Source organism: Lissotriton helveticus, chromosome 3_1 (genome assembly GCF_964261635.1).
Source record: "Lissotriton helveticus chromosome 3_1, aLisHel1.1, whole genome shotgun sequence".
NCBI lineage: Eukaryota > Metazoa > Chordata > Amphibia > Caudata > Salamandridae > Lissotriton > Lissotriton helveticus.
In genome coordinates this window covers 1,931,472,755-1,931,497,744 of record NC_136061.1, presented here as the reverse complement: position 1 = coordinate 1,931,497,744, position 24,990 = coordinate 1,931,472,755, and the positions used below count along the sequence as shown (strand labels likewise).

Below are 24,990 nucleotides of genomic sequence, written 5' to 3'. Positions count from 1 at the left end.
GTCACCAGTTTATCTTAAACATCCAAGCCAATACCATTGTCCCTTGAACAACCAAGCAGCCAGCATTGTACTTGAACCACTTGACAGTTACTGTGCTAACTCTAGGAAGTGTCCCTGTTTTTTACATGGTCTCCTGCCTGGTATCCAATAGCAGGAACCCAATGATCCTCTGTCAAAACTGCATCAGAGTCCCCAGTGCCAGATCTCTTTCCCTAAAACTGTACAATTGTTCCCCAATTGGTAATACCCATAGCACCCCACGTAAGTCCTAGTAAATGGTACCCCTGGTACCTAGGACACGGACACTAAAGAGGGTCCCTAAGGACTGCAAGATTTATTGTGCCACCATAAGAAACACATCAGCACCCTCATGCAAACTGCCATCGCAGGCTGCGTGTCATGGTGCAGAGAAAAGTGAAGACACGACATGGCACACCTCCTGTGCCATGCCTGCAGACACTGCATGCAGTATAGATAAGCCACCCCTACAGCAGGTCTTGCATCTCTAAGGCAGGGAGCAATGTACTAGATGTGTGGACATATCTGAGATTCTTAGAGATTACCAGTGAACAGGGAAGCCATTTTGAGAACATGTGCTACACACTGGTATTTGCGAGGTTCCCAGCTACACAATGGCTTTACTGAAACTAGAGATGTTTGTAATAAAACATCTTGTATTTATAAGCCCACGCTGATTCCAGTGATGGATTTATTAATACAAGCACCCATATGGCACCTTAGAGAAGAAATGCAAACCCCTGACCTGGCCCCATTTGGCACCAGGAAAGCAGGAAAATTAGCTAGCAGGAGACATGTTCCTCCCAAAGTCAAGTTTCACCCCTAAGGTGGGCTACCCGAGGTGAACACAAAACTTAGAATTCCACTATCTTTTTTTTGGCAGAATTAGCCTCACCTGGTCAAGGTTATGCTCACTCCCCACAGGAAGTAGTCATAATGAGGGTGTAGCCACCCTAACGGTAAGTAGCCCATGGCTACTACCAGCCACTCCCCTTAACGTCCCTAAGTTGACTATTTAGCGGCACCGCTGATGGCAGGAAATCAGATTCAACGGACCCAGACAAAGAGGGCAAAGACGAGAGACAAGAAAAGCGAGCACTGAAGACTTGCTGTGGACCTTTGGCTCCAAACCCTACCTGCCTGCACCGGTCTTGGCAATCCTAACCAGCGATTCGTCCTGCAGCTGAACATCTTCTAAGAACCATGGGAGATTGCCAGCCCTTTGCAAATTGTCTGCAATCTCCCTAAGAGTAGAGGAGCAACTCCCCTGCAATCTGAGTCCAGTCCAGACTCCCACTACACTGAGACCGAGCAGCCGTCGAGGGACTTGAGCACCGCAGAGACCCATTTCCAGAGTGGCCCAGCAGTCCACATTTTTGCACCCTCAACCGGCGAGACCGACCACCGCAGGGCTCCAGGACACACAGAGCCCAGCCAACCTTTCCGCTCTGCACTGAGCACCCCCAACCCGAAACCGATGAACCAGCTGTGCCCCCTTGTTCCCAGGACCCTTGTGACCCGAGCCTCCCCGTTGGGAGCTCCTGGACTTGTCTCCAAGTCCCCCTCTGCAGCCTGTTTCTTGGTGTCCCCCCTTCTTTCCACTGGCGTAGCGCACACGGCTACCAACCTGACCAGCACCTTTGCACGTCGATGCCCTAGGGTAGGTAACGAGTAACTGCTGGTGGTACTTTGAACCTTGGCCCCCTACGATCCTAAGTCCCGGCGGAGACCCACAGAAATTGACCATAAATAACTGTATGCAACGTATGCCTTTTCTCCCATAGGGAAGCATTGCTGTGTAAATACTCATTGAATTTAACTATTTACTTACCTGTAAAAATGTATATTTTTATAAAAAGTACTAACTTGCTAACAAAGTTCTTAGTATGAAAATGTATATAACATCTTATTTTTTGAAATTGGTCTCTAATTTATTCTTGAGTGCGTCTCATTTATTGCCTCTGTGAATACAACAAATGTTTATCACTACCCTCTAAACTGCTCACTTGCACTACCTCAAAAGAGAGCATTTAGTGTTCACAGTTTTGCCTCTATAAACCAATAAGGGTTGCCTGGACTCTTTACACAGTTTCCTTGGTTTGGTCCACTATATAAAGAGCCCACTTTCCACACTAATCTGATCACCTTGATGGTAATCTGTCATTTTGATGAATTTCTAGAATGAAGAGTCAGACTGATGAAAACAGACTGATTTAACTTAATTTTAGGTTTTAGATCTTTTTATTAGTAATAAGGCAAAATAAGATACATCGCCAACCCACCTACATCCACTGGCCGTTGGTGATCAATTCAACTATAAAGTGTGTGTGTAGCAATAGAGTAGGGTCTCACAAAACTAATAGAAGGAAAAGACAATAAGACAACTTTTGAAGGAGAAAGGGCAAAGGATACAATACCATTCAGGGCAGGTGTTGGTGGAGATGATGTAACTTCATTTTAGAGAAAAATTAAAATGACGAGATACTTTTACTACAAAAAAATAAAGGTCTGCTTTGACCTACTACTTTAAAAAAAAAACTACCATGCAGGATGAAAGAAGAAGGTATGAAGAAGGGGTAAGACCACAAAAGGGAGTGGACATAGAGGACTTTTCTTTTTTTTAAAGGAGCAAAGTGGGTGGCTCAGTAGCAAAAGGGGCATAGCACGCAGGTGGAAGGTTGAAAAGTTCAGGAAGGTAAGGGGCACCCCTTCCCCTCCTTACTAAAAAGAAAAGTACAGGCAGTTAAATGGGGGAAGTTGACCTTGAAGAAGCAGAATAGAAAAAACAGCCAAAAGATAAAGGAATTTTTCATCTAGAAAGGCTTTTGTCAGCTTGGTTTTGTCAACCTGGAGAAACCCTTTCTTGATAGAAAAACATTGGTCAAGATTGTTTTTATGCAAACATTTAATCGGCTTTCTTGATGACGGTTTTCCGATAAAAGCACATACAATCCACATGGACAGATTTTTTTATTTTACCAGAACACCAGTAAGCCCCTCTTTTCTACTCCGACCAACAAAGCAGCCCATTCTTTCCTGATTAATCTAGTAACCAACATTATACTTAATCTAAAAAACTAGCTATTTAGAATTACATTTGACAAGGCCTTGGGCTTGATCGGGGCAAATCAGGAATGTTGGATAGCGGTTATGCGAATCCAGCTAGTTTATATGCCTAAACTTTAAATCTAAACCACCCAGATGTCACAATTAAAGTTGGTTGGTATTCAGGTGCAGCATAGGTGCTGAACCAAGTAGTCACTGTTCTATACTGGTTAACCAGCAAACCAATGTAACCATCTTCAAAGCCAAGCAGCTATGGCAGTACCTCAACAATTTAGCAGTCTCTAGCAGTTACTTTATGCAGTTATTACAACCATCAACGTGTACATCCAGAAACATTAAAAACGGCACCAGTTTTAAAATAATTAGCAGTCATTATCCCTGACAACATAGCAACTGCCGCTCTAACCCTTCTAAGCAAACAGTCCGTGTTCTGTTACATAGCACAACACATGTGGGTAACTTTTGACCACCTAATCCCTCCTAAATCTCTCTCTGGAAGTCTACCTTTCTCTTTCTTGATTAATTCCCTCCTTTGCAGCCATGTAATAATACTATCTGCATTAAATGGACTGCCTCACAATTCCATGGGCAAGTAGTTACTGTGTCAGCCTCTGCTTTATCCCACCTCACCAGTTTATCACTTGGACTCTGTAGGCCTCTCTGTCCAGCATCATACTATCTGCTTTTCACACTGTGCGTTTGTCACCTTGTCTTGTTTGTTCTGATAATTCCTACAGAGCTTGATGAGTGCTTGCAGTCCTGCATGGATATCCTCACCAGCTACATTACTGACCTCAGAACCTTTATGAAGAAATTTAGTCGAAAGCAGAGTAACCAAATGAAGTTTTTGAAGGATTCCTGTGAGGACATTCCTCAGATAGAGCAAAGTCATCGGTGGGAATCACTGAGCTCGGAGGTAAGGTGCAGATGAGGTCCATCGAGAAATCTAGCAATCAAAGATTGTGTAAATGATCTCAGAAGTGCAATCAAAAACCTGGAATCTACTCTGTGTGTCTCCAGCAATACAAAATACACGTAATCAGTTTTTTAATATACACAGAAGTAGAGCACTGTAGTCAGTTTCTAATTTCCAGGAGGTGACTACTGTAATGTAAATAACTTTGTTCAGATTTTGAAATATTGCTATTTCCAGCATAAATCAATGGGCAAAGGCATTGCTCTCTCTAAAATCTCGCTCTTGGGATTCCCACATGTTGCCATGTATGCAGCAGCTCTGTGAACATATGTTATTTACCAAGACAGCCAGTATCTAGTGAAAAGATGTATTTTGTATATGAAAGCAATCGAGTTAAAAGTTGCAGCTGATGAAAGGAGAGGCTGCTGTTAGAAAATTGTGATACATCACTGCTCCACATTGTGCCATCCCATGTCATCTAAAGCCGCTTTCACAGGGTGCATACAAAGTAAACTGTTTTGACAAAACAGATTTTTTGCTTTTTAAAAAAAAAGAAAATCTGTTTATTAAGATTTTATAAGTTATTAAACAAATGATTATCCAAAATGGAAAGAAGAAAAGAAAACATAGTTCACTTGATGCATCATTGGCGTTGCCTTCAGGCAATGCCCCCCCATTACCCAGATCTGGAGGATCCATAACCTACATCGTTCACACTGTCCTCTGCCAATAATGCTGCCTCCCACCTGCACCCTTTCATGGGCAACCCCAGGCTTTGTATATAAATGAATCCCTTACAGAACACAGGTCCATCTCAGCACACCACCTCCCTATATCAGGAGATGTTGGCTGCCACCCCTGGTATGAGGAAATCCTTCCTTGTCCAGAATGTTTAGGAGGGCTATCTTTGATGTGAGGGCAAATGTCTGGCCAACGCCAGCTACAAACGTCACCTCGATATGATTCCAATAAGGGTGAAGGGCATGGCAGCCCCAGACAGAAAGGAGAAAATCTCCCACAGCCTCCCCACATCGTAAACAAGCTGGGTCATGTATTTTATTCATTCGCCATACACTGTGTAGATACTTGAACTGTATAAGACGAAACCTCACAGTCAAGACAGGCTCTCTAGGGCTCATAAAAGAGGTTGTCCACTCGCTCTCATCAAACATCCCCAAGTCACCCCACTGTTCCCTATGTGTTTTAAAAGTGTCTGGGGTACTGATCACTAAACACTTATAGATTAGGGAAATGCGGCCTTGGTCAAGAAGGGGACTGATCATTAGCTTCGCCTCCAGGGGGCTGAATTCTCAAATGTCTTCTCACCCTCTCAGGTATAGTCTCAAAGCACAGTGAGGCTGTAGATGCCTGTAATCAGGACTTTTCCAGCACAAAGTCAACTTGAAGCTGTATAAAGTCCATCATGTCTGCACCTGTCAGGACGTGGCCCAGGGTAGTAATCACAAAGGAATTCCAATCCAAGGAACCCATCTAACTGCAACACATCCGACTGGGGGCTCTGCACCACAGGGGCATCTCTCACGTCAGTCTACCCTCCCAGCGTAGGTTTCTGAGTGGGGATGTTGATTATTTCAGCAAACACTGGCTGTGTCAGTAGGGGGATTTTCTGTTGCAGCCGGCTTTCTAATATATATTGGAGCCGGAGGTGACTGCCCAAGAACCGTCTCTCCGACCAGTATGTTGGATCACCTGCTGGCCCATAAACACAGGTTCGAGGCATGTGGGCTGCTGAATTCATATCTATAGCATAGATCGCCGCCTAGTGTTGGGTCCGGATGATTGCACATTGTTGTCCTGGAAGAGTCTTCGAAGTATCACGAGATAGGTGGCTCCTCCCCTGGACTACAGTGCGCATGGGCATCGACTCCATCCCCAGATTGTTTTTTTCCGCCATTGGGTTCGGATGTAATTTCGTTCTCTCCTGTTCGGAATCGACAATAAACTTTTTCGAGGCCAAAAGGCCTTTTTCTTATCGTCGGTATTGTTTGCGTTCGGTGCCCGTTTCTGTTCAGACTTGCTTCCCGAGTTGGACATCCAGGGAGTCGCGTGACTCTTTGGTGCTCGAGGCCCAGTCGACGCAGCAAGACCCTCGACAACGCGACATAGAACGGAGCCCGTTCAAGAAGTGTCCCGTGTGCGGGTCGAAGTACCCACACATCGACGTCCACCCGGTGTGCAACAAGTGCCTGTCGCCGGACCACGATGAAGCCAACTGTATGGCTTGTTCACGGTTTCGTTCGAAGAAGACGATTCGGCTTCGGCGCGTGGCGCGCATGGAGGCCCGGCAGTCGGCCCCGGCGGACATCTTCGACAACGAGGATGCAGACGAACACAAAGTTCAGCTGCAGATTTCACCTCCAGCGGAGGATATCGACTACGACTATCAAGTGGATGTCGAAGGCCTAGACGTAGAAGAAGTCGTCGACGAGGTAGAAGACGACAATGAGGCCTATGGGGCCATGGAAGATAGCTCGGAGGAAGAGCTATGCCCCGTTCGAACACTTACAAAGGCTCAGGTCGAGGGATCGCCAATCGGCCTTACCCAAGACCTTCTACCAGGTTCCACGGCCCCGCCTCCCGGCCCGGCTTCGGACACTTCGGCGGAGCCGCCATTGTCCAAGACGAAACCGAAAGTGAAACCTTCGGTGTCAACGCTACCGAAAGTGGTTCAAACGCCATCGAAACCGAAAACGTCTGCTCCCCCGTCGACACCCTCGTCTTCCGAGGTGTCGGGACAACCCAAGCCGAAGAAAGCTGTCGAGCCGGAGAAGGCGGGGAAAAGCGTCCAGCCAAAGCTGACCAAGGGCGTCGAGCAGAAGTCCAAGAAGGGCGTCGAGCCACAGTCGAGCAAGGGCATCGAGCCGAAGTCCAGGACGGGCGTCGAGCCGGAGCCAGGCAAAAGCGTCCAGCCGAAGTCCAAGAAGGGCGTCGAGCCGAAGACCAGCAAGGGCGTCGAGCCGGAGACTGGGGCCCTAAAAACGGTTACCCAGGCCGCCGACGCGATAAAGCCTCGGCCGAACAGCCCAAGTCATCGACGCTCGAGTCTTCACACGTTGGTGGACCAAGATCGTCTGTCGTGTCGACGAAGCCGTCCGTTTCCTTCACGAAGCAGGTCTCGGACTCCCTAAAACGTATCGGGGACAAGGCTTCAGCAGAAGACCCCAAGGCGCCTTCCGCACCGAAGCAGTCGTCCCCACCTCTAAGTCATCGACGCCAATCCTCTTCACGTTGCCGCCGAAGGTGGCACCGAAGGCCTTCGCACCACGGTCGGTGCCCGAAGCGAACTTGCAAGGTGCTGCGGGGTCGAAGCCTACTCTCCCAGCTGGGGGCTTGAAGCATCGACCACCATTGGTGGAGGATCAGTCGGAGCGTTTCATCGATGCCGACACCGGGAAGCTTACGCTTTACAAACGGAAAATTACTGCGACAACGCCTTTGGAGTCATACACCATTCCTCTAAAGCGCAAAAAGCCTGCTTCGGATTCACCGGTCTTGGTCGAACCGCTGGCTCCTTGGACTCAAAGAGTTGCCACACCCTCACCGACTTATTCTGATGCCGGGGATGCTGGGGATCAGGACGAGGAATACAACTTCCCGGCCCACACAGATCCTGATGAACAACAGGACTCATGGGTGGACACAGGGGACCAAGGGGATCAGCAACCCGCCCTTGACCCTCAGGTATACAATGTCAAGACCTCTCCCACTGAGGATTCTGCTGCATTTAATGCCTTAATCGAGAGGGCGGCAAAGAACCACGACGTTGAACTGCATGCTGACCCTGTGGAGGTGGACTTCCTCTTTGACACTTTTTCAACAGCTGAAAAGACTGTAAAAACTCTCCCAATGCTAAAAGGGGTCCTGAAACATGCAGCGGACATCTTCAAGGAACCCACACGGTCAAGGGTAGTCAATCCTAGAATTGAAAACAAATACCGACCGGCACCTGGCGATCCAACCTACATCAAGGGCCAGTTGCCATTGGACTCCCTGGTCGTTTCTAATGCACGCAAAAGGGTGAATTCGCAGACCACTGGTGAAGCTCCTCCCCCGGACAAAGAATCCAAAGTGCTGGAGGCGGAGGAGGAGCCAAGATGGCGACCGGAGCAGACCTGTAGGCTCCCGGCTCCGCCAGTCCTTTTCAGCCGTGCCGATATCCTGATTCTGATCCTGGCGGAATTGACGGCAGAGTGGGTGCGATGCGGCGCTGATCCCGGCGGTGCTTTCCCGGACCCTCGACCTGCCCGGCAACCGGAGATAGCCACTTGCCAGTCCGTAGCCCTGGACCCCGCTTGTACGGGCTCATCCTGCCGTGCCTCGGAGACCTGCTGTCGGCCGGAGTGCTCCGTCGGCGCTGGCTGCTGGACCACCGGCGTGACCCTTGAGAGGCGCTGCCTGAGCCCAACCACCTGAAGGGATTCAAAGCGGGCGGAGGGACGGCGGCGCTCCCGAAGCTGCATTACCCCATCGGAACGGCGCCTTTGTTTGAGGCTGAAGGTACGGGGAGAAGATTGCCCGGCCATGTTGGATTGCCCAGGACTGCCTGACCCCATGCCTCTCTATCCGGGATTGTCAGGGGGCGCCTAACCTGCACTGCGTGTCTCCCTGACACGGCACATAGCACCCCGCCAGCATTAAAAGGGCGTATACTAGTGCTTTAATTATCCTGGTGAACGTCCCGGGGTTTTGCCATAATGGCTTTGTGTGCTGACATGTTTTGTGGGGAGATGCGCCCGTCCTCGCCAGCGACCTGTGCTGCCCCGCCTGTAGGTGAGCCCGAGGTTCGAGAGATTCCCCCGGGACCTGTGGGACAGCCTATATTTTCTCTTGGCACCGTTCTGTCCGCTCTGTGCGACCTCCGTGCGAAGATGCACCACTGCTACGGAAGATTGGGAGGCAAGCTAGATGACATGGCGTCTGCGCTGCGGTGGGACAATAACGATCTGGTTCCGCAAAGCTGCCGCCTGCCCCCGCCTACACTGCACGAGGACACAGCGCTTTCTCCGGCCTGTTGGACACCTGAGCCCGCTTCCTATTTTGTTGGCACCCAAGATCGCCCGCCTGACAACTCCACCCGGGATACTTTGTTTTCCCTTACAGTGAAGAGTGATACATTGTGGCTGGACTTATTATCGTGTGCGCCTCGGGATCTATCTGTGGCATTGCTGGTTCTACCGTCTGCTCCTGTGTTGTGCCCCCTGACTTTGCTGCCTACAAACTCGTGTACTCCTGGTGTCTCTGTGGAACTTTCTGCTACATTCGACGGATTTCCTGGTGACTCTTTGCGGCCATTTTGCGCTCCCATATTGCTTTCGTTCTATCTCTCGCCATTTTGCTTCTTTGTTCTGCGGTGGGTGGGCCTCTCTGGGGAAGCGCATCTGGGGGTGTATCCACGTTCGGGCCAGGGCTAGGCTGCCTTTCCTGTTATCGGCTTCTTGGCTGGTTGACCGGGGTCTGGGATTGGTTTTTTTTTTGGCATCCAGATTACTTGACCGCTGTGAATTGCTGTTTCACCTTTTCTCGCCGGCCATATTGTCTCTTTGTATCCGAGGGGATGGGTTTCCCTGGGGGACTGTATGCAGGGTTGCATCCACGATTGGGATAGGGCTAGGCTGCTTTTCTTTGCCATCGACTACCTGGCTGGCGAGAACGGGAATGGGACTGTTTTGTACATGCCTCGAGCGCGCACTGTGTGATGACTTTCTCCGCCTGTATTAGTGTTGCTATTTACTACTGTACTGGGTGTTCAGGGAGGAAGGTTTTGTGGACTGCGATCTTACTACCCCAGCCCTACTACGATGTCTCTTGCCCTAGGCGGCTAACAGCCTCGCCCTCAGCATTCATGGAGCCGCTGCTACAATAACTGGTTATCCTGGCCGACTGCGCCTATTCTGTGATGTTATCGATAAATTGTACTTTGCAACGCACTGATGCTTTGAATGCGCAGCTCCTTTTGCTTGATGGCGCTGTTTGGGAACGGTGGCGTCCATTTTGTCTAGGACCATCTCCTTTATGTTGAGTACGGCCATTTGGTCTCTTTGTTTTCAGTGGGGGCGGGCCCTCTGAGGGAGTCATGTTCTGGGATACGGTTGCGGACGGGCCAGGGCTAGGGGGCATTTTTTCTATGGCCGTGTGCTTGATTGGCGGGTGGGATTCGGGCTGGGGCGCTTCTTCATTGTGTGTCGCTGTTCTCTGTGCTGACTTTCCCCACTCTCTCGTGTGCTTAGGGCTGTCCTGTTGTGTTCGGGGTGGACGATTTACTTGTGGCCGGGGTGACCGAGAGCATATAGATCTGGCCCTCTTCTTAGTGAGGCTATGCCTGGGGGGGTTTTGTTGTACGGGCCGGGGCTGTGGGTGTTTTCCCCGTTTGTTTTGCTAGCCCGGCTGTGGGGGACCCAGATTGCACAACATTTTACTATGTTTCTTGCGTTGAATGTGCTGATTTTCCCCACTTCAGTTTGTAATTGCTATGTCATGTTCTTTACTCTTGCTGATGGGGGGGCGTACTTTGTGCTGGCCGGGGATCTGAGTGTGACTGATTCTGCCATTCTTTTGGACCTATCTCTTCCGCATCTACTGCTCTGCACGGCGTGACGGTTTTGTATGGCTGGGAGTCCGGGAGATCTGGTATTGGGTGGGCTCCTCCCCACCTTCTCTTTTTCTGGGAGTTGTGGATTGGTTTATTCTTTTCTCACTCCCTATATTTCAAGTGTGAGGGGTTTTCTTTCCTTTTTCTTCATTTTTCTTTTTCTTTCTTTTTTCTTGGTCTATATTTCGGGTTCTTTAATGGGCGACAGACACTTTGCCGGGGGGGGGGGTAGGCCGTAGCCTCCGCATTGGTGTAGGGTGGGGGGAGGGTTTTATTTTTCATTTAGTTTCTATGGGCCTTATTTTTCTATGTTTCTGCGCTTTCTTGGTCTGTTTCTGTTCTGGGTCCGCGGTAGGGGTTGATGGGGAGGGGGTGGCGCTGTAGGTGGGGCGTAAATGCTGGCTAATTATCTTGTTGTTTTACTTTGCACCGCCATACTGTCTGTGGTCTTATTTTCCGTTGTTGTTCTCAATGATGATGCCACCTGCCTATGTTGTGATTCTAATGTGTGGACTCAGTTCCCCTTATCTCTTATTCTTTACTGATTTATGTTTAGATTGGGAACGAACTTAAAATTAACCTTTAATGCTCCTTTTCCTCGGTGACATGATTCTATTCAGTGTAACGTTTATTAATTGTTGCTATGTCATCCGCTGCCGCTGGGGAAATGTATTGCTTGCAATTGTGCTTCAAAGTGTCGTGGCCGGCCTGACGGTTGTGGGCCCGTATTTGTTCTTTTTCGTGCACAATAAAGGTTTTAAAAAAAAAAAACAAAGTGCTGGAGGCATCGGGAAAGAGAGTAGCAGCTCAGGCGGCCAATATCTGGCGTATCTCTAACACGCAGGCACTCTTGGCTCGGTACGACAGGGCACACTACGACACACTAGAGACCCTGTTGCAACATCTCCCAGACCAATATAAGGAGGCTGCGGAGATGCTTATCCAGGAAGGGAAGCTCCTCTCCAACGCTTCAATTAAGTGTGCACTAGACGTTGTGGATACTGCAGCCAGGGCGATTAACACCAGTGTGATGTTAAGACGTCAGGCATGGCTCAGAATCTCCGGGTTTAAGCCTGAGATCCAAACTACCATCCTCAACCAGCCGGTAAACCCTGACAGATTATTTGGTCCTGAGGTGGATACCACCTTGGAAAAAATAAAGAAGGATACCGAGACTGCGAAGTCCATGGGAGCTCTCCAGTCCCAACAGTTTAGGGGGAGCACTTTTCGTCGCTCAGGCAATAGGGGTGTTTCCAGAGGCCAGATGTCCCAGCAAACACAATTCAATAAAGGTGGGGCGCAATCCTCTTACCCCAAGCAAAGTAGAGGAGGTTATCGAGGCAACAACGCCAAGGGCAGAGGCAGGGGCAACAACAACTCCCGTTCCTCCGCCTCCAACAAACAGTGACGCCCTGTCACTGCCCCCCAACCATTCCACACCTGTCGGGGGGAGACTCCAGCAGTTCCTGCCAGTCTGGAAATCCATCACCACAGACAGGTGGGTCAGGAAACTTATCCAGTTTGGTTATTGTTTGGAGCTCACATCCACTCCACCCAACATACCACCAAACCACCGTCCTATGTCCACAGAGCATTTGCACTTATTGCAGCAGGAGGTTCTTGTCATGCTGCAAAAGGGCGCTATAGAGCTCGTGCCAGTGGAGGAAGAAGGCACAGGAGTGTACTCCCTGTACTTCTTAATCCCGAAGAAGGACGGGTCCCTCAGGCCTATTCTGGACCTCTGGCCCCTAAAACAATACATTCTCTCAGAACACTTCCACATGCTAACGCTGCAGCAAGTTCTTCCGTTACTCACTCAGGGGGACTTCCTCGCAACCTTGGACCTCAAGGATGCTTACTTCCACATTCCACTCCATCCATCACACAAAAAATACCTCAGATTCACCATTCAAAATCGGCATTATCAATTCAAGGTCCTTCCTTTCGGAGTGACCACGGCCCCCAGAGTGTTCACCAAATGTCTGGCGACAGTGGCGGCGCACCTCAGGAGACAAAACGTACATGTCTACCCTTATCTGGACGACTGGCTGGTTCAGGCAAAGTCGGCCCAGCAGTGCGCCGCCGACATGTCCCACACCATTCACCTTCTTCACGGTCTGGGCTACTCACTGAACTATCCAAAGTCGCACCTTCAGCCGGCCCATGTGCGGCAGTATCTGGGCACGACTATAGATACCCTGGCGGCCACGGCTCAGCCAACTTCAGCGAGGATCAACAACATCCAAGCGCTAATCAGTAAACAGTTCAGACCGCAACACTCGCTTCCTGCGAGAGTGTTCATGCAGTTGATAGGCATGATGGCCTCCTGCATTTTCATACTCCCGCACGCGAGGTTACATATGCGTCCGCTCCAAGAATGCTTGGCGCATCAGTGGACTCCGGCTCGGGGGCAGTTGAAAGACCTAGTGTTGGTGACCGGTCGGGCATACAACTCTCTGCATTGGTGGAATCCACACAACCTTTGCAAGGGCCAACCGTTCCAGGAGCCTGTGCCACAGATTATCCTGACGACGGACGCATCTCTCCAGGGATGGCGAGCTCATGTACTCCACTACACGGTGCAGGGACTATGGACAATGCAGCAAAGGAAGATGCACATCAACTACCTAGAACTGATGGCAATCTTCATGGCACTGAAAGCATTCAAAGTACATCTGTGCAACAAGGTCGTGTTGATCCGGACGGACAACATGACGGCCATGTACTACATCCAGAAGCAGGGAGGTACACACTCTCCACAGTTGTCTCATCTGGCGCAGAGCATGTGGAAGTGGGCCATTCAGAGGAACATCTTCCTCATGGTGGAACACCTCCCAGGCAAGGACAATCAGATGGCGGACCTGCTCAGCAGGTACAGCCACCAAATGCACGAGTGGGAGATACATCCATCAGTACTCCACCCGTACTTCCAGCAGTGGGGTCATCCAGAGATAGACCTGTTCGCCACGAGGGAAAACGCAAAATGCCAAAGCTTTGCCACCAGGTTCCCTCACCCACAGTCACAAGGCAATGCGATATGGATGAACTGGTCAGGCAGATTTGCGTACGCTTTTCCCCCAGCACCTCTCATACCGCTGGTGGCAAGAAAGCTAATGCAACACTCGATGACACTCATCCTGGTTGCTGCAACGTGGGCACGCCAGCCATGGTACACCACGTTTCTAGAACTCTCCGTGGTACCGCATCAACGGCTGCACCTCACACCCAGACTTTTGACGCAGAACCATGGCGACATTCAGCATCCAGATCCGCAACAGCTCAATCTGGCGATCTGGCTCCTGAGGTCTTAGAGTTTGGCTACCTTGACTTGCCTCCTGAATGCATGGATATCATTCGGGAGGCGAGAAAGCCCACCACTAGAGCCTGCTATGCAGCGAAATGGAAGCGGTTTGTCATTTACTGTACTGAACGCCACATCAACCCACTTGATGCGTCCATTCCCAACATCATATGTTATTTGTTGCATCTTTACAAATGCAATCTTGCATATGCTTCCATTCGGATACACTTATCCGCCATAGCGGCTTATCTCCAAAACAGGCAGCATCTCTACGTTTTCAGGGTGCCTGCCATTAAAGCCTTCCTAGAAGGGCTGAAGCGGGTCATCCCTCCCAGGACCCCGCCAGCTCCTGTATGAAACCTCAATGTGGTCCTCACCAGGTTGATTGGCCCACCTTTTGAGCCTCTACATTCATGTGAGATTCAGTTCTTAACGTGGAAAGTGGCTTTTCTCATTGCTATTACGTCTCTACGACGTGTTAGTGAGCTGCAGGCGCTCACGGTACAAGAGCCTTTCATACAGATTCACTCAAACAGGGTGGTGCTGCGCACTAACCCTAAATTTCTTCCTAAAGTGGTTTGGCAGTTTCATGTCAACCAGACCATTGAACTGCCCGCGTTCTTTCAAAACCCAGAAACAGTGGCCGAAAGAATGCTCCACACTCTTGATGTCAAACGAGCTTTGATGTACTACATCGATAGGACGAAAGACTTTAGGAAAACACAACAACTCTTTGTTGCCTTTTCAGCCCAGCACAAAGGCAACCCCATTTCCAAAGCAGGTATAGCCAGGTGGATCGTTAAGTGCATTCAGATTTGGTATCACAAGGCTAAGCGCACTTTGACGGTCCCTCCCAGAGCCCACTCCACCCGCAAGTTGGGGGCCTCTATGGCTTTCCTTGGTAATATCCCTTTGGAAGATATTTGTAGAGCAGCCACATGGTCTACACCACACACATTTACTAAACATTACTGTGTAGATGTGCACTCCAAGCAGCAGGCAGCTGTAGGGCAGGCTGTTCTTAAAACACTTTTTCAAACTTCTGCAGCTGGCACAGGCGGCTGCCGTTAATGGAGGGACTGCTATGTATTCTATGCTATAGATATGAATTCAGCAGCCCACATGCCTCGAACTGAATATGCTACTTAACAGTATGCATCTGTTCTTGGCATGTAGGGCTGCTGACATTCATATCGCCCGCCCTCCTCCCCGGCGCCTGTAGCGGCTGCAGACTTTTTTACGCTTACTCTTAGCATGGCCATTACACTGTTACACTCCATCTTTGCCACAATGGCTAAAAACAATCTGGGGATGGAGTCGATGCCCATGCGCACTGTAGTCCAGGGGAGGAGCCACCTATCTCGTGATACTTCGAAGACTCTTCCAGGACAACAATGTGCAATCATCCGGACCCAACACTAGGCGGCGATCTATGCTATAGATATGAATGTCAGCAGCCCTACATGCCAAGAACAGATGCATACTGGTAAGTAGCATATTCATTGTTGAGGAGCAGGAGTTGAGAAGCTCAGCAATAGGATAATTGATCCACCATTGCCAGTCCACTGTCAAAGGTGGACAATATCTTTGCTGAAGACCACCCGTTGGGGCCCACCACCACAGACAAATGCATTTAGGGCTAATGTGAACATTGCCAATGTCGACTTTAATATATAGTAAGGGTCATTTTGTAGTGTGTACAAGAGTCACAGGAAAGTAATCCTCTTCCCTCCTCGGCAGTGCCACTTACTTGAGTATGGATAGGGGCAGCGACAACCATCGTTGTGGGTCGCAACAAGTTGGGAGGGGAGGTTGTCTATCCTAGACAGCATCTCCGTATTGTGGATATTCATCCCCAGGTAGCCATGTGGTCGAACCTCGTTGCTGCCAGGGTGAGGCCCGGGCCCCAAGCCCAGTGTTCAGTCAACCATACCCCCCTCTCCTCCTCCTTAGCCTGACTGGGAACAGCTTAGGCTTTCCCCAGTTGACTCATAGCCCAGAGTTGTTCCAAAAAGTATTGAGTTTCTCTCTGATTGTAGGCCATGTAGAATATGGTCGGCTCAGATACACCAGCAGGCTATTGTCATATAGAGATACACGATTCCTCAGAAGCCTCAGACCACTTAAAAGCCTTTAGTTGTGGATCGGTCCTGATAAGATTTGCTAGGGGCTCTATCATCAGCGCAAATAGTAAGGGTGACCAGAGAGGACATCCCCGTCTCATATCCCTTTTAAGTGCTGTCAGGGTTGACCGAGTTCTCCCCCTATCCTGACCTGAGTGCATGGTCGCCATAGAGTAGTCTAATGTAGGACAGATAATGGGAGTCGAAGTCTAGATATTCGAGCAGTGTGGACATGTATTCCCATGGGACGTTGTCAAAAGCCTTCTCAAAGTCCAGCCGTAGCATCAAAAGCGCTGTCCCCGCTAATTGGCTGTCGCCAATGCATTGTGTAGCCATCTAATGTTGTGTCCCTTCGATCTGTGGAGCATAAACCTACTTTGGTCTTGAGAGAGATGTGATTACAGTGCTAATTAATGTTGTGGGACCTTGGCCAGGATCTTGATTTCGCGGCTAATCAGCAATAAAGTACTGTACGAGGAGCACCTGCCTTGTTTAAGGATAGCGACAATGTGGGACTATCCTTAGGTCTCACAGAAGTCACCCCACTCACTGATATTGGCCTAGCAGCGGAAGCACTCTACCATGAGGCCAATGGGGGATTTCCCCACACCAGTTGAGAGATGGCATCAGGGATCTCAGTCATTGTAAGCGGGTCCTCAAGTACTTGCCGCTTAGCTTCCCATAGGAGCACCGAATGGGCCGCTGATACATAAGAATAAAGTTCTGTTGTGGAGCAGATCCACTGCTCATCATAGAGTGCTGTATAGTAGGTGGTAAATTTGCTCACCACACCTTCTGGAGCAGAGTGGGGGTATTACCCAACTCATTCTCAACTATGGTCATACATCGGTTCCTGCATGTATGCTGGCTTAGTCAGTAAACTAGTTTGCCTGTCTTATTACCATGTTCATAGAGGTGGCTTTGGGACGCCTGCCAAATTTTCCTAGCCTCATCCATCTAAAGCTGTCAAAGTGCTAATTCCGCCAGACTCTGCATCTCGTGCTGCCCGATCTGTGGCCACAAACACACAGCTTTTCCAGTTTTTTATGGGCTAACCGAGAAAATCATCTTCTTTATTGTGGCGGAGCCAATGGACCCTGTGTTTTCTTGTAAAAATTGAGTCTAATTTTCGTGCAGAAAAGCATCAAAAGGCTGTTGCCTCATCTTCCAAGAGCTGAGCTTACATGGGGTCGAGGAGTGCGGATGGCCACAATTGACCTCCATCTCCAAGGTGGTGTGGTGAGACAGGCTCTGGCATGAAGATGAATAGCGGATCAGAGGACAGGTGTGCTGTGGAAACCAGGAAATAGCCAAGTCTGCATAAGGTACCATAGACCCCAGAGAGAAAAGTGTAGCCCCCGGGTTCGCAATGGTAGTGTTGCAATACATTGCTTTTGCCCAGAGAGTCAAAAAAGGACACCAACAAAGTCGTAGAGAGTAGCTATGGGGTATAGGTCCCACCCGATTAAGGACAGCATTCGTCAAGCTGTTAAAGCCGTGACCTATGATTGTAAGTCCCTCTGGGGCTGAAAGTACCGCCTCATCGAGACGTGATAGGAATTACTGCATGAGAGGGGGTGGGGCATAAACAGAACAGAAAACAATAGAAGAGCCCAAGAGCAGCCTGCCACCCAGAGAAACCTACCCAGATCTTCATGGAGTATTTGATCTGTCTTGAAAGGAATGTGAGAATGGATCAGGACAGCCACCCCCTTGAGCCCCTGTGAAATCCCACTTGGTGGACTGTGGTGAACCCATATGTGTAGGCAACGGCATATGGTAAGTCTCCTGGAGGAGGAGCACATCAGCACCCAATTGTCCTGTCCGCCTGAAACTGCACCCTGTATGACCCTTTTAAGAACAGCATTCCCGTTCCATGTCAGACAGCGAAGGGAAGCATCTGTGTTATATGAGTCAGTGTTTTGTGTTAATTGTGAGGTGTAGGAACCATCTGCTGCCCATGACAGTGGAACCCCTGCACTAGTAAATGTCCAGCTGAGTGGACGTCTCCAACTTGGGGTCGGCCCCCAGGCTCGTCGCCATCTTCCCACGGTGAGGCTAGGGTCTCTCCTCCAGTCAAAACACAAGGAGGGCTAGAGGGGTTTAAAGACCTGCAGGGCTTGGCTCCCCTACTCAGTAAAAAATAACACAAAATGAAACCCCTGGGTCTATAGGAGAAGGAAAAGCGCTTCAAGAGTATCCTCTTTAAAGGACGGTTTCCCTCACCCACCCGATGGGGGCATGCTTCATCATAGGATAACATCCTCGCATTGTGAACCTAGTCATAATGTGGGTTACAACCTCCTCTCTGAGAGGGAGGAGCTCAGGGATGCTTTTTGGTAGAGAGCGTTCATCTATGGTATTTAGCATACATGAGTGTGGTGAGGGGTGTGGAGCAAAGTGAATGTGAGATAAAACTAGCCCCAGGGTACGTAATAGACTTCTTGAGGGTGCCCCTGGACCAGGTTTAAAAACCAAGCTGTAATAGGAGGGAATTCATCCTGCTATTGAGTAAAAAATAGTTTGACATGTTTCAGCCTAATACCCTCAACTGAGGTGTGTGTGGTGGCCTTTTTCAGGACTTTATGGAAGCTTCTGCAATGTATATTTAAGGAACAAGTGATAGAAACAAAAACCAAATTACATTTAAAAGGGCCACTCCAGTAGCACTGTTCCTTCTCTAATGACCAGGGGGTTTCATTTTGCGTTATTGTCTCTCCTCCTATCCCTGCCAGGCAAGCTCCAGTGTATCAAAGAAGAACGATTTGGAATGTAAGATTTCCCTGAGTTTAGCTGGAAAGAGCAGCACATACCTGAGCCCCAGACTTCTCAGTTTCTGATTCACAGTCATCAATTTACACTGTTTTTAGACATCTCTGGTGTACTCTGGGGAAATCATAATAGTGCAGGAGTCGTAGTGAACTGTGCCCTTCAGTCTGATAATGCGTAAAACGAGGTCTCAACCCTGATAATTCAGGAATCTTGCTTTCATGGGTCTGGGCAGGGCATCGGGAGGACCGCCTCGGCCCCAGAGCCAGATGAGCCAGTTCCAGTAGAAAGGAGAGGGACTTCTCCTGTATGGGCACCAAGGTGTCAATCCAGGACAGTAGAAAGAGCCCCGGGCCGGGACCCCTCCACTTCCTCTAAAAAGCCCACAAATCGTAAATTATTCCGGCAGGACCAATCCTCTGCGTCTTCCACACGCACATGAAGACCGCAGGACTCTGCTGGGGTCCGTGTAATATATTTGTCCATCTCTCACTTATACAAAGTAGAAGGTGATCTATTTCGGCTATCAAGCATTGCGGTTAAGTATAAGGGGTCAGCGGAGCACATGCGATATACCACTAGGGTAGCTTTATAGTGTGTCATGACACGTCCCTGGGTGCATTGGGCCTCTGCCAAGCAGGGCAATGTTACAGGTTGAGTCTCTCCAAATTGACAGAGTGGGCAAGTTGAGGTGCAGCCAGGGGGGAAGGAAGGGAAGAAACGGCCTCCGCAGTCACCCGGCTCAACTAGGGCAGCAGGTAGTAATTTTCTGGAGTACACTGGGCCCGCACAGTCGCCAATAATAGAGGGCCTCCCCAGTGGCCAGGCACTCAGCATCCATCCAGGACGAGCTTGCAGTTGTATGTGAAGCCTAGGCTACACCAGACCATGATGATGAATGGTCTTTGGCTCCCTGGGCCCCGTCGCCCCCTGTCCACACCTCCAATGCGCCCTTCAATGGGAGACCAGACATCTTCCTATTGTTGTATTGTAATGGTGTAAATCAAGAGCATGAGCAGCCAGGGAGGTAGGCCAGGTGCTTTCAGGATCCCACACATCCCTCTCTCTACGTCAGGCCCCCTCACTGCCAAACAGTGTGGGGCATCTGAGTCAATCCCCCCTTCCTCCCTACCCTGGGGAGGTGAGAGCCTTCCTTCTCCTCTCCTGGAGAGTTGAAGGGCGCCCACCACACCTCATAACAAAGACCTATGTCTGGTTCTCTCCGGTCCCGACCCGCTGAGCGCCATAGGGAGCAACGTGGGATTACAAGCGGTAGGGGATGTAGGTGTGCAAATCGACAGCAGTGAAGCCAGTTGTCTCCAGGAAGTTAGAGTAGGGGGTCGCAGACACAAAGCAGGATACTGGTCACAGCACCTTAGTGGCACACTTGAAGCAATTAAAAGGTTGTCCCAGTGCTCCAAAACCTGAGGAGGGCTCTCTAGGCAGTGCGGCTATTCTGTAGGTCACCGTACAATGCAGTGGTGTAGGATGCCACGGGTGGCAGTCGGAGCATTATTACAACACACCTGCCATGTTGGCTGCATAGCCATGCCCCTATGTTAACTTTTTAAACATCTAACCGTATTACCTAATAACTGTTATTTCCAATCATTGTCTTTAGTGACAAATACTCAATTTACTTTGGGACCATAAACATACAGATTGTACAAACTACAATAGTTTGTTTAACTTTTATGATCTTTAGCTTTTTAGCCTTTTTTGTTAGCAAAAATGTCAATGACAAGGTACACTGCTGCATAATGTTACTTTACACACTGTAATTTAAACTAAATTGCAAATAGTAGTTGTTCTCCCTCTCGCCTTTTGGGTGTCTAACATAAAATAGTAAAAACGACATAGAAAGTTTCAAACATTGAGAGCACAATACATTTGGAAGGATGGGAAACTTGGATTGTATTTCCCCCAAAAAATAAAGTAGCAAGAAAGACTGGATAGAACACTGACAATATCTTGTGCAAATTGGAATCCTTCGCCTAATAGGCTGTCATTATTCATCATTATATTGCTTTACCCTTCTTATGTGCGCTTCCCTGCGTGCCAGGGCAATAAGTCAGGTGAGTGCCTGTAACTACTGTTATTGACCTGCTCTGTAGCAAATAAATACTCCAGCATTTACCATCATGATTTTCTTTTTTCTCTACAAGTAGACTTAACATTGACCTTTTGAGTGGACAAGAGAGCCCTTCATTTTGGCCGGCCATGTATTGACTAAAGGAACAATATGGTAGTGTTAAACGAAATATTGTGTAGCATTTCAGTTTTTGCTTTGTATTTTTATAAAAACAAGTATTTTCTGCTTTGCACTTTCAGCAAATTATTGCTGATGCTATTTTAAGCAACAAGATTCCTGAAGTACAGACATTCTTCCGATCAAATGACTGTGATATGTACACGCTAGAACAGCTGACACGAGTTGGCTTGGACCTCGCCTATGACCGCCTTCTGAAGGAGAATTTGATGGAGGCCTCACTGCTGCTGAAGAACATGGTGAGTGCTGAAGAATCTTGGTCACATAGTATCCAAGTATGCTGATAAGCACCATCTGCTGATATATAGCTGCTGATGCCTGTTGACATGTAGCACAAGTTGAGAGGCAGTACTAGGTAGTACAAAGTAACTGCAAGTATGTGACAAACTATGCAAGACAACTGGTCATATAAAATCTGACCCCAGTGACATGTATCTGATGCTACAGCGCTTTCCAAGCCATGCAAACACTGTAGTACAGGAGCAGTTTGCTTCCTCCAGTACAGGACTGTATATTATAGTGCTGTCACCCTCTCTAGGGATGAAAGGCACTATTTGAAATGATCTAGTACTGTTACATTTATGAAATGATGCGTTGAACAATATGTTCCTACCAAATATGGTGTTCTAATGCAACCGTATTTCTACAACCTGCTTTTCATTTGATTTTCGATTAGTAAGAATACATTTTGTTAATTTTATTTTCAATGTATATTAATCTCTTCGATTGCTTTGCAATTTGTTTTATGAAAAGTCAATGTATTATCTTTATAATTATTAGTAAAGATATTAATGATAGTAACATTAATCATGTACTGTACATACCTCAAGCCTCAAACTAAATTGTCATTTTGCCACTTAATCAGACGTGCTGTTTATTACCCAACTAATTATTAGTCAGGTTGTAAACCCTGTTATGATGCCGTACTTATTTGGACATGTCAGATTTCGATTCTTGATGTCACACACATTTGTACAGAGGTTGCAGAAACCACTGAGCTTTTGTGAATTATATATTTTCAGCAATATAAATCATTAAGGAATTAGTGTGTGATAGACAGATTGTGATATTAGCAATTAGATCATTAGTTTTATTGAGGAACAGTGGTTTGTTCCTTGAATATGTTGGGTGGTATTAGCTGTTTTGGTTAATGGCATTACTATTGTGGGACGAAGAACTAATTTATCCACATAACAGCTCCTGTATTCTCAATCTTTAAGTTCCTTTATACATCATGCCTGAAGCCCTCCCATAGCTCAGCACTGAAATAGTTATCCTAATACCACCACTGCAGGAGCTTCAAAATCTAAACTACAACAGTCTGAGTTTATGACAAGCAGCTCACTCCCAGGCTCCATCCTTTGTTACCAGCTACCGCCTCTGCTCTGGTCCTCCTTGTCTGCCCAGATTGTAACTATTTTATTGTAAGTTAGAAAGAAGGGGAAGAACTAGTTGTGTGCCTGAAAGGATTGTATATGCGGAGTAATTTGGTCTATTCCCTTCAGTCCTATAAATGGGATGATTGTAAGATGAGGTTGCTTAGCCAAGCATATTCTTCGATATAACCTGTCCAAACAGGACTTGGGACCTAGAAGTAGCACTCAAATTGTATTTATTTTAGGAGATTTTGTAGGATAGTGCCCTTTCTGCATGGTTGCCCCCTAATATTTTGCCACATACCTGATGCAATTTGACTGAATGTGCCCTGGGTCCTTAACAATCATGTTGCCAGGACCTGTGCTCTTTCCCTCACCTGTACCATTGTTTCAACAATTGGCACAACTCTAGCCTACCTGTAAGCCCCTTGTAAGGGGTGTCTATGGTTTCAAGGGGATGGTAGCTAGGGAAAGGCCTCTGAGGGTGTCATAATACATGCTGCAGCCCTCAGAGACCTCTCACCACAAACATGCGCCATTGCACCCAGCGTGTTGTGGTGCAGTTAATAGTGAATAGTCGAAATGGTACACATACTTGTGTAAAAGTAAGCATGTTCTTGATGTCACATTTCGATCGACGGAAAGCGTCACCAATCCGCACTCTTATCAACAAAGTTTCAATAATTCAAAAATGTACTTCAATGGTAATTCCAAACATTTCTTTTATTTTTCTAATGTTTGTTATTTCGTTTTAACGTTATCTTCACGTTACAACGTTTCAATTATCATCTCATAATGCATGTGCTGATGTGCCCAATGCATTTCGGGCCATGCCCTTCATCAGGGGATCATTCCTACAAATTTAATGTTTACATATTATTGGAAGAGACTGAATTCAGTGTGAGATCTGTCTCATTAGAACATGCAGAAATGCCATGCCTGTTATGTGTTTATGTCAAGCGTGAGCAGTGGCCCTCGTCTAGTGAGTTATTCTTCGTGAAGTGGTGTGCGTTATCTGGTGGCGGCAATCCAAACTAGTCGCAGTGAAGATTAGTGAAAGAGGGTGAGCCAAAGATAATTAGTATCCGTTCCCACATATAGTCGTTAATGCCGTACGTAGTTGTGATGAGTATTTAGCAAACGTGAACAGTAGGTTTTTCCAACAAGTGATCGGCAGGTCTTTCAAAAAAGTTATTGTGCCCCGGTGGTAATACAACTGTGAATACTCGAGTCACTCACATACCGAGATATTGGTAAATCAGTTTGAGACGCGATTCCAAGTTCATCTACATAGTCTAGAAACAACAAGATCAGTAGTCATAAACCGAGCTTCAGAGTATGGAAACTCTGCAATCACTAGTTGAGTACGCAATATTGGGGTTACCTGCTCCTATCAGTGTTTGCTGAACAGCGGCTTCAAAGTAGTCTATCTAGCCTGTGTCGAATTTTCGGGTTATAAGCCGTACTTCCGGAAGTGTTCGAGTATCGAATCAGTGCAGCAGCATCTATCATGCGCCGAAGTGAATAAAATCAAATGAAATCAAATAAAATAGGATACAGAAAGTTACGGCATGTGATTGTTAAAGTGCTTTATGATTGCATTCACAAAAGCATGCTAGGCAGGGTGATAGAACGAAACTCCAAGTGAAAAAACGCCGAACTGTTAGAATCAATATAGTTGTTTAGAAATGATGTTTAAACAAAGGTTGATGACCTACGGACTCGATTTGTGCAACTCAATAAAGATTTGTCATGTAAACAATATTGTTACCTCTCCAGATTTGCTAAAAAAACTTCAACTATTGACATACCTACGTGATGCTGAAGAAGCGCACATAGCGGATCTGGTTGAATCACTCTATGTGATCTGTCAGAGATCAAAGAGACCTTGAGGACTCAAACATGTACTTGAGGCTAGAATCATTTCTTGTTATCAGTTAATATTAGTAGTACAGATGATAAAAAAAATACACAACATTATAATCATAATTCTGATGCTGTTCATTAAATGCTGGATGTCATAACAGATTGGATTGATCAAGGTTCTACGAAAAGCAGTTGAAGCCCACGCGTTCATTCAATCCTTTCGGACTCACCGAGTTCAAGCGATTTATCCATTGTATTTCTCTTTTGAGTAAAAATGTGGTATTATTTCTGCCCACCTTTATAGGTATGTGTTCTTTGAGGAGACTCAGTTGGCTGATGTGATGTTGGAAATTAAAATGTACAGCAATCTGAGATTTTTTGTTTTTCGTATGATGTTATTTTTATGCTCTGTGAGGCAAGTTTTCAGTTTTCCTTTCAGTTTTCCTAAACACATACTAGGCCACAGGGGCATTTTAGCATGTAAATGACTTGTACTCGTGTACAAGTGGCTGTTGTATTCAACTTAATGGGTGTGCCCCGTGTAGGAAGTAATAATGTGTTGTAATATATGATGCTATTGCAATTTACACAGTTTAAACATGGTAGTTTCCATCTGTGGTTGCGCTCATCTTTCTCTTCATTTTTACTAAAAAATTATTTCAGATTTTTCGTGCGT

The 24,990-nt window shown here is 47.5% G+C and overlaps 1 protein-coding gene across 2 annotated transcripts in view; it reads left to right on the top strand.

Moving 5' to 3' along the window:
- SPG11 (SPG11 vesicle trafficking associated, spatacsin) overlaps positions 1 to 24,990 on the top strand; it is a 573,976-nt gene that overhangs the window by 167,062 nt on the left and 381,924 nt on the right. For both annotated transcript variants that reach the window (XM_078682963.1, XM_078682964.1), the window contains exons 11-12: positions 3,822 to 4,000; positions 21,135 to 21,311. In XM_078682963.1, coding sequence (XP_078539089.1) covers positions 3,822 to 4,000; positions 21,135 to 21,311 — 356 coding nt within the window. The remainder of the gene's footprint in view (positions 1 to 3,821; positions 4,001 to 21,134; positions 21,312 to 24,990) is intronic.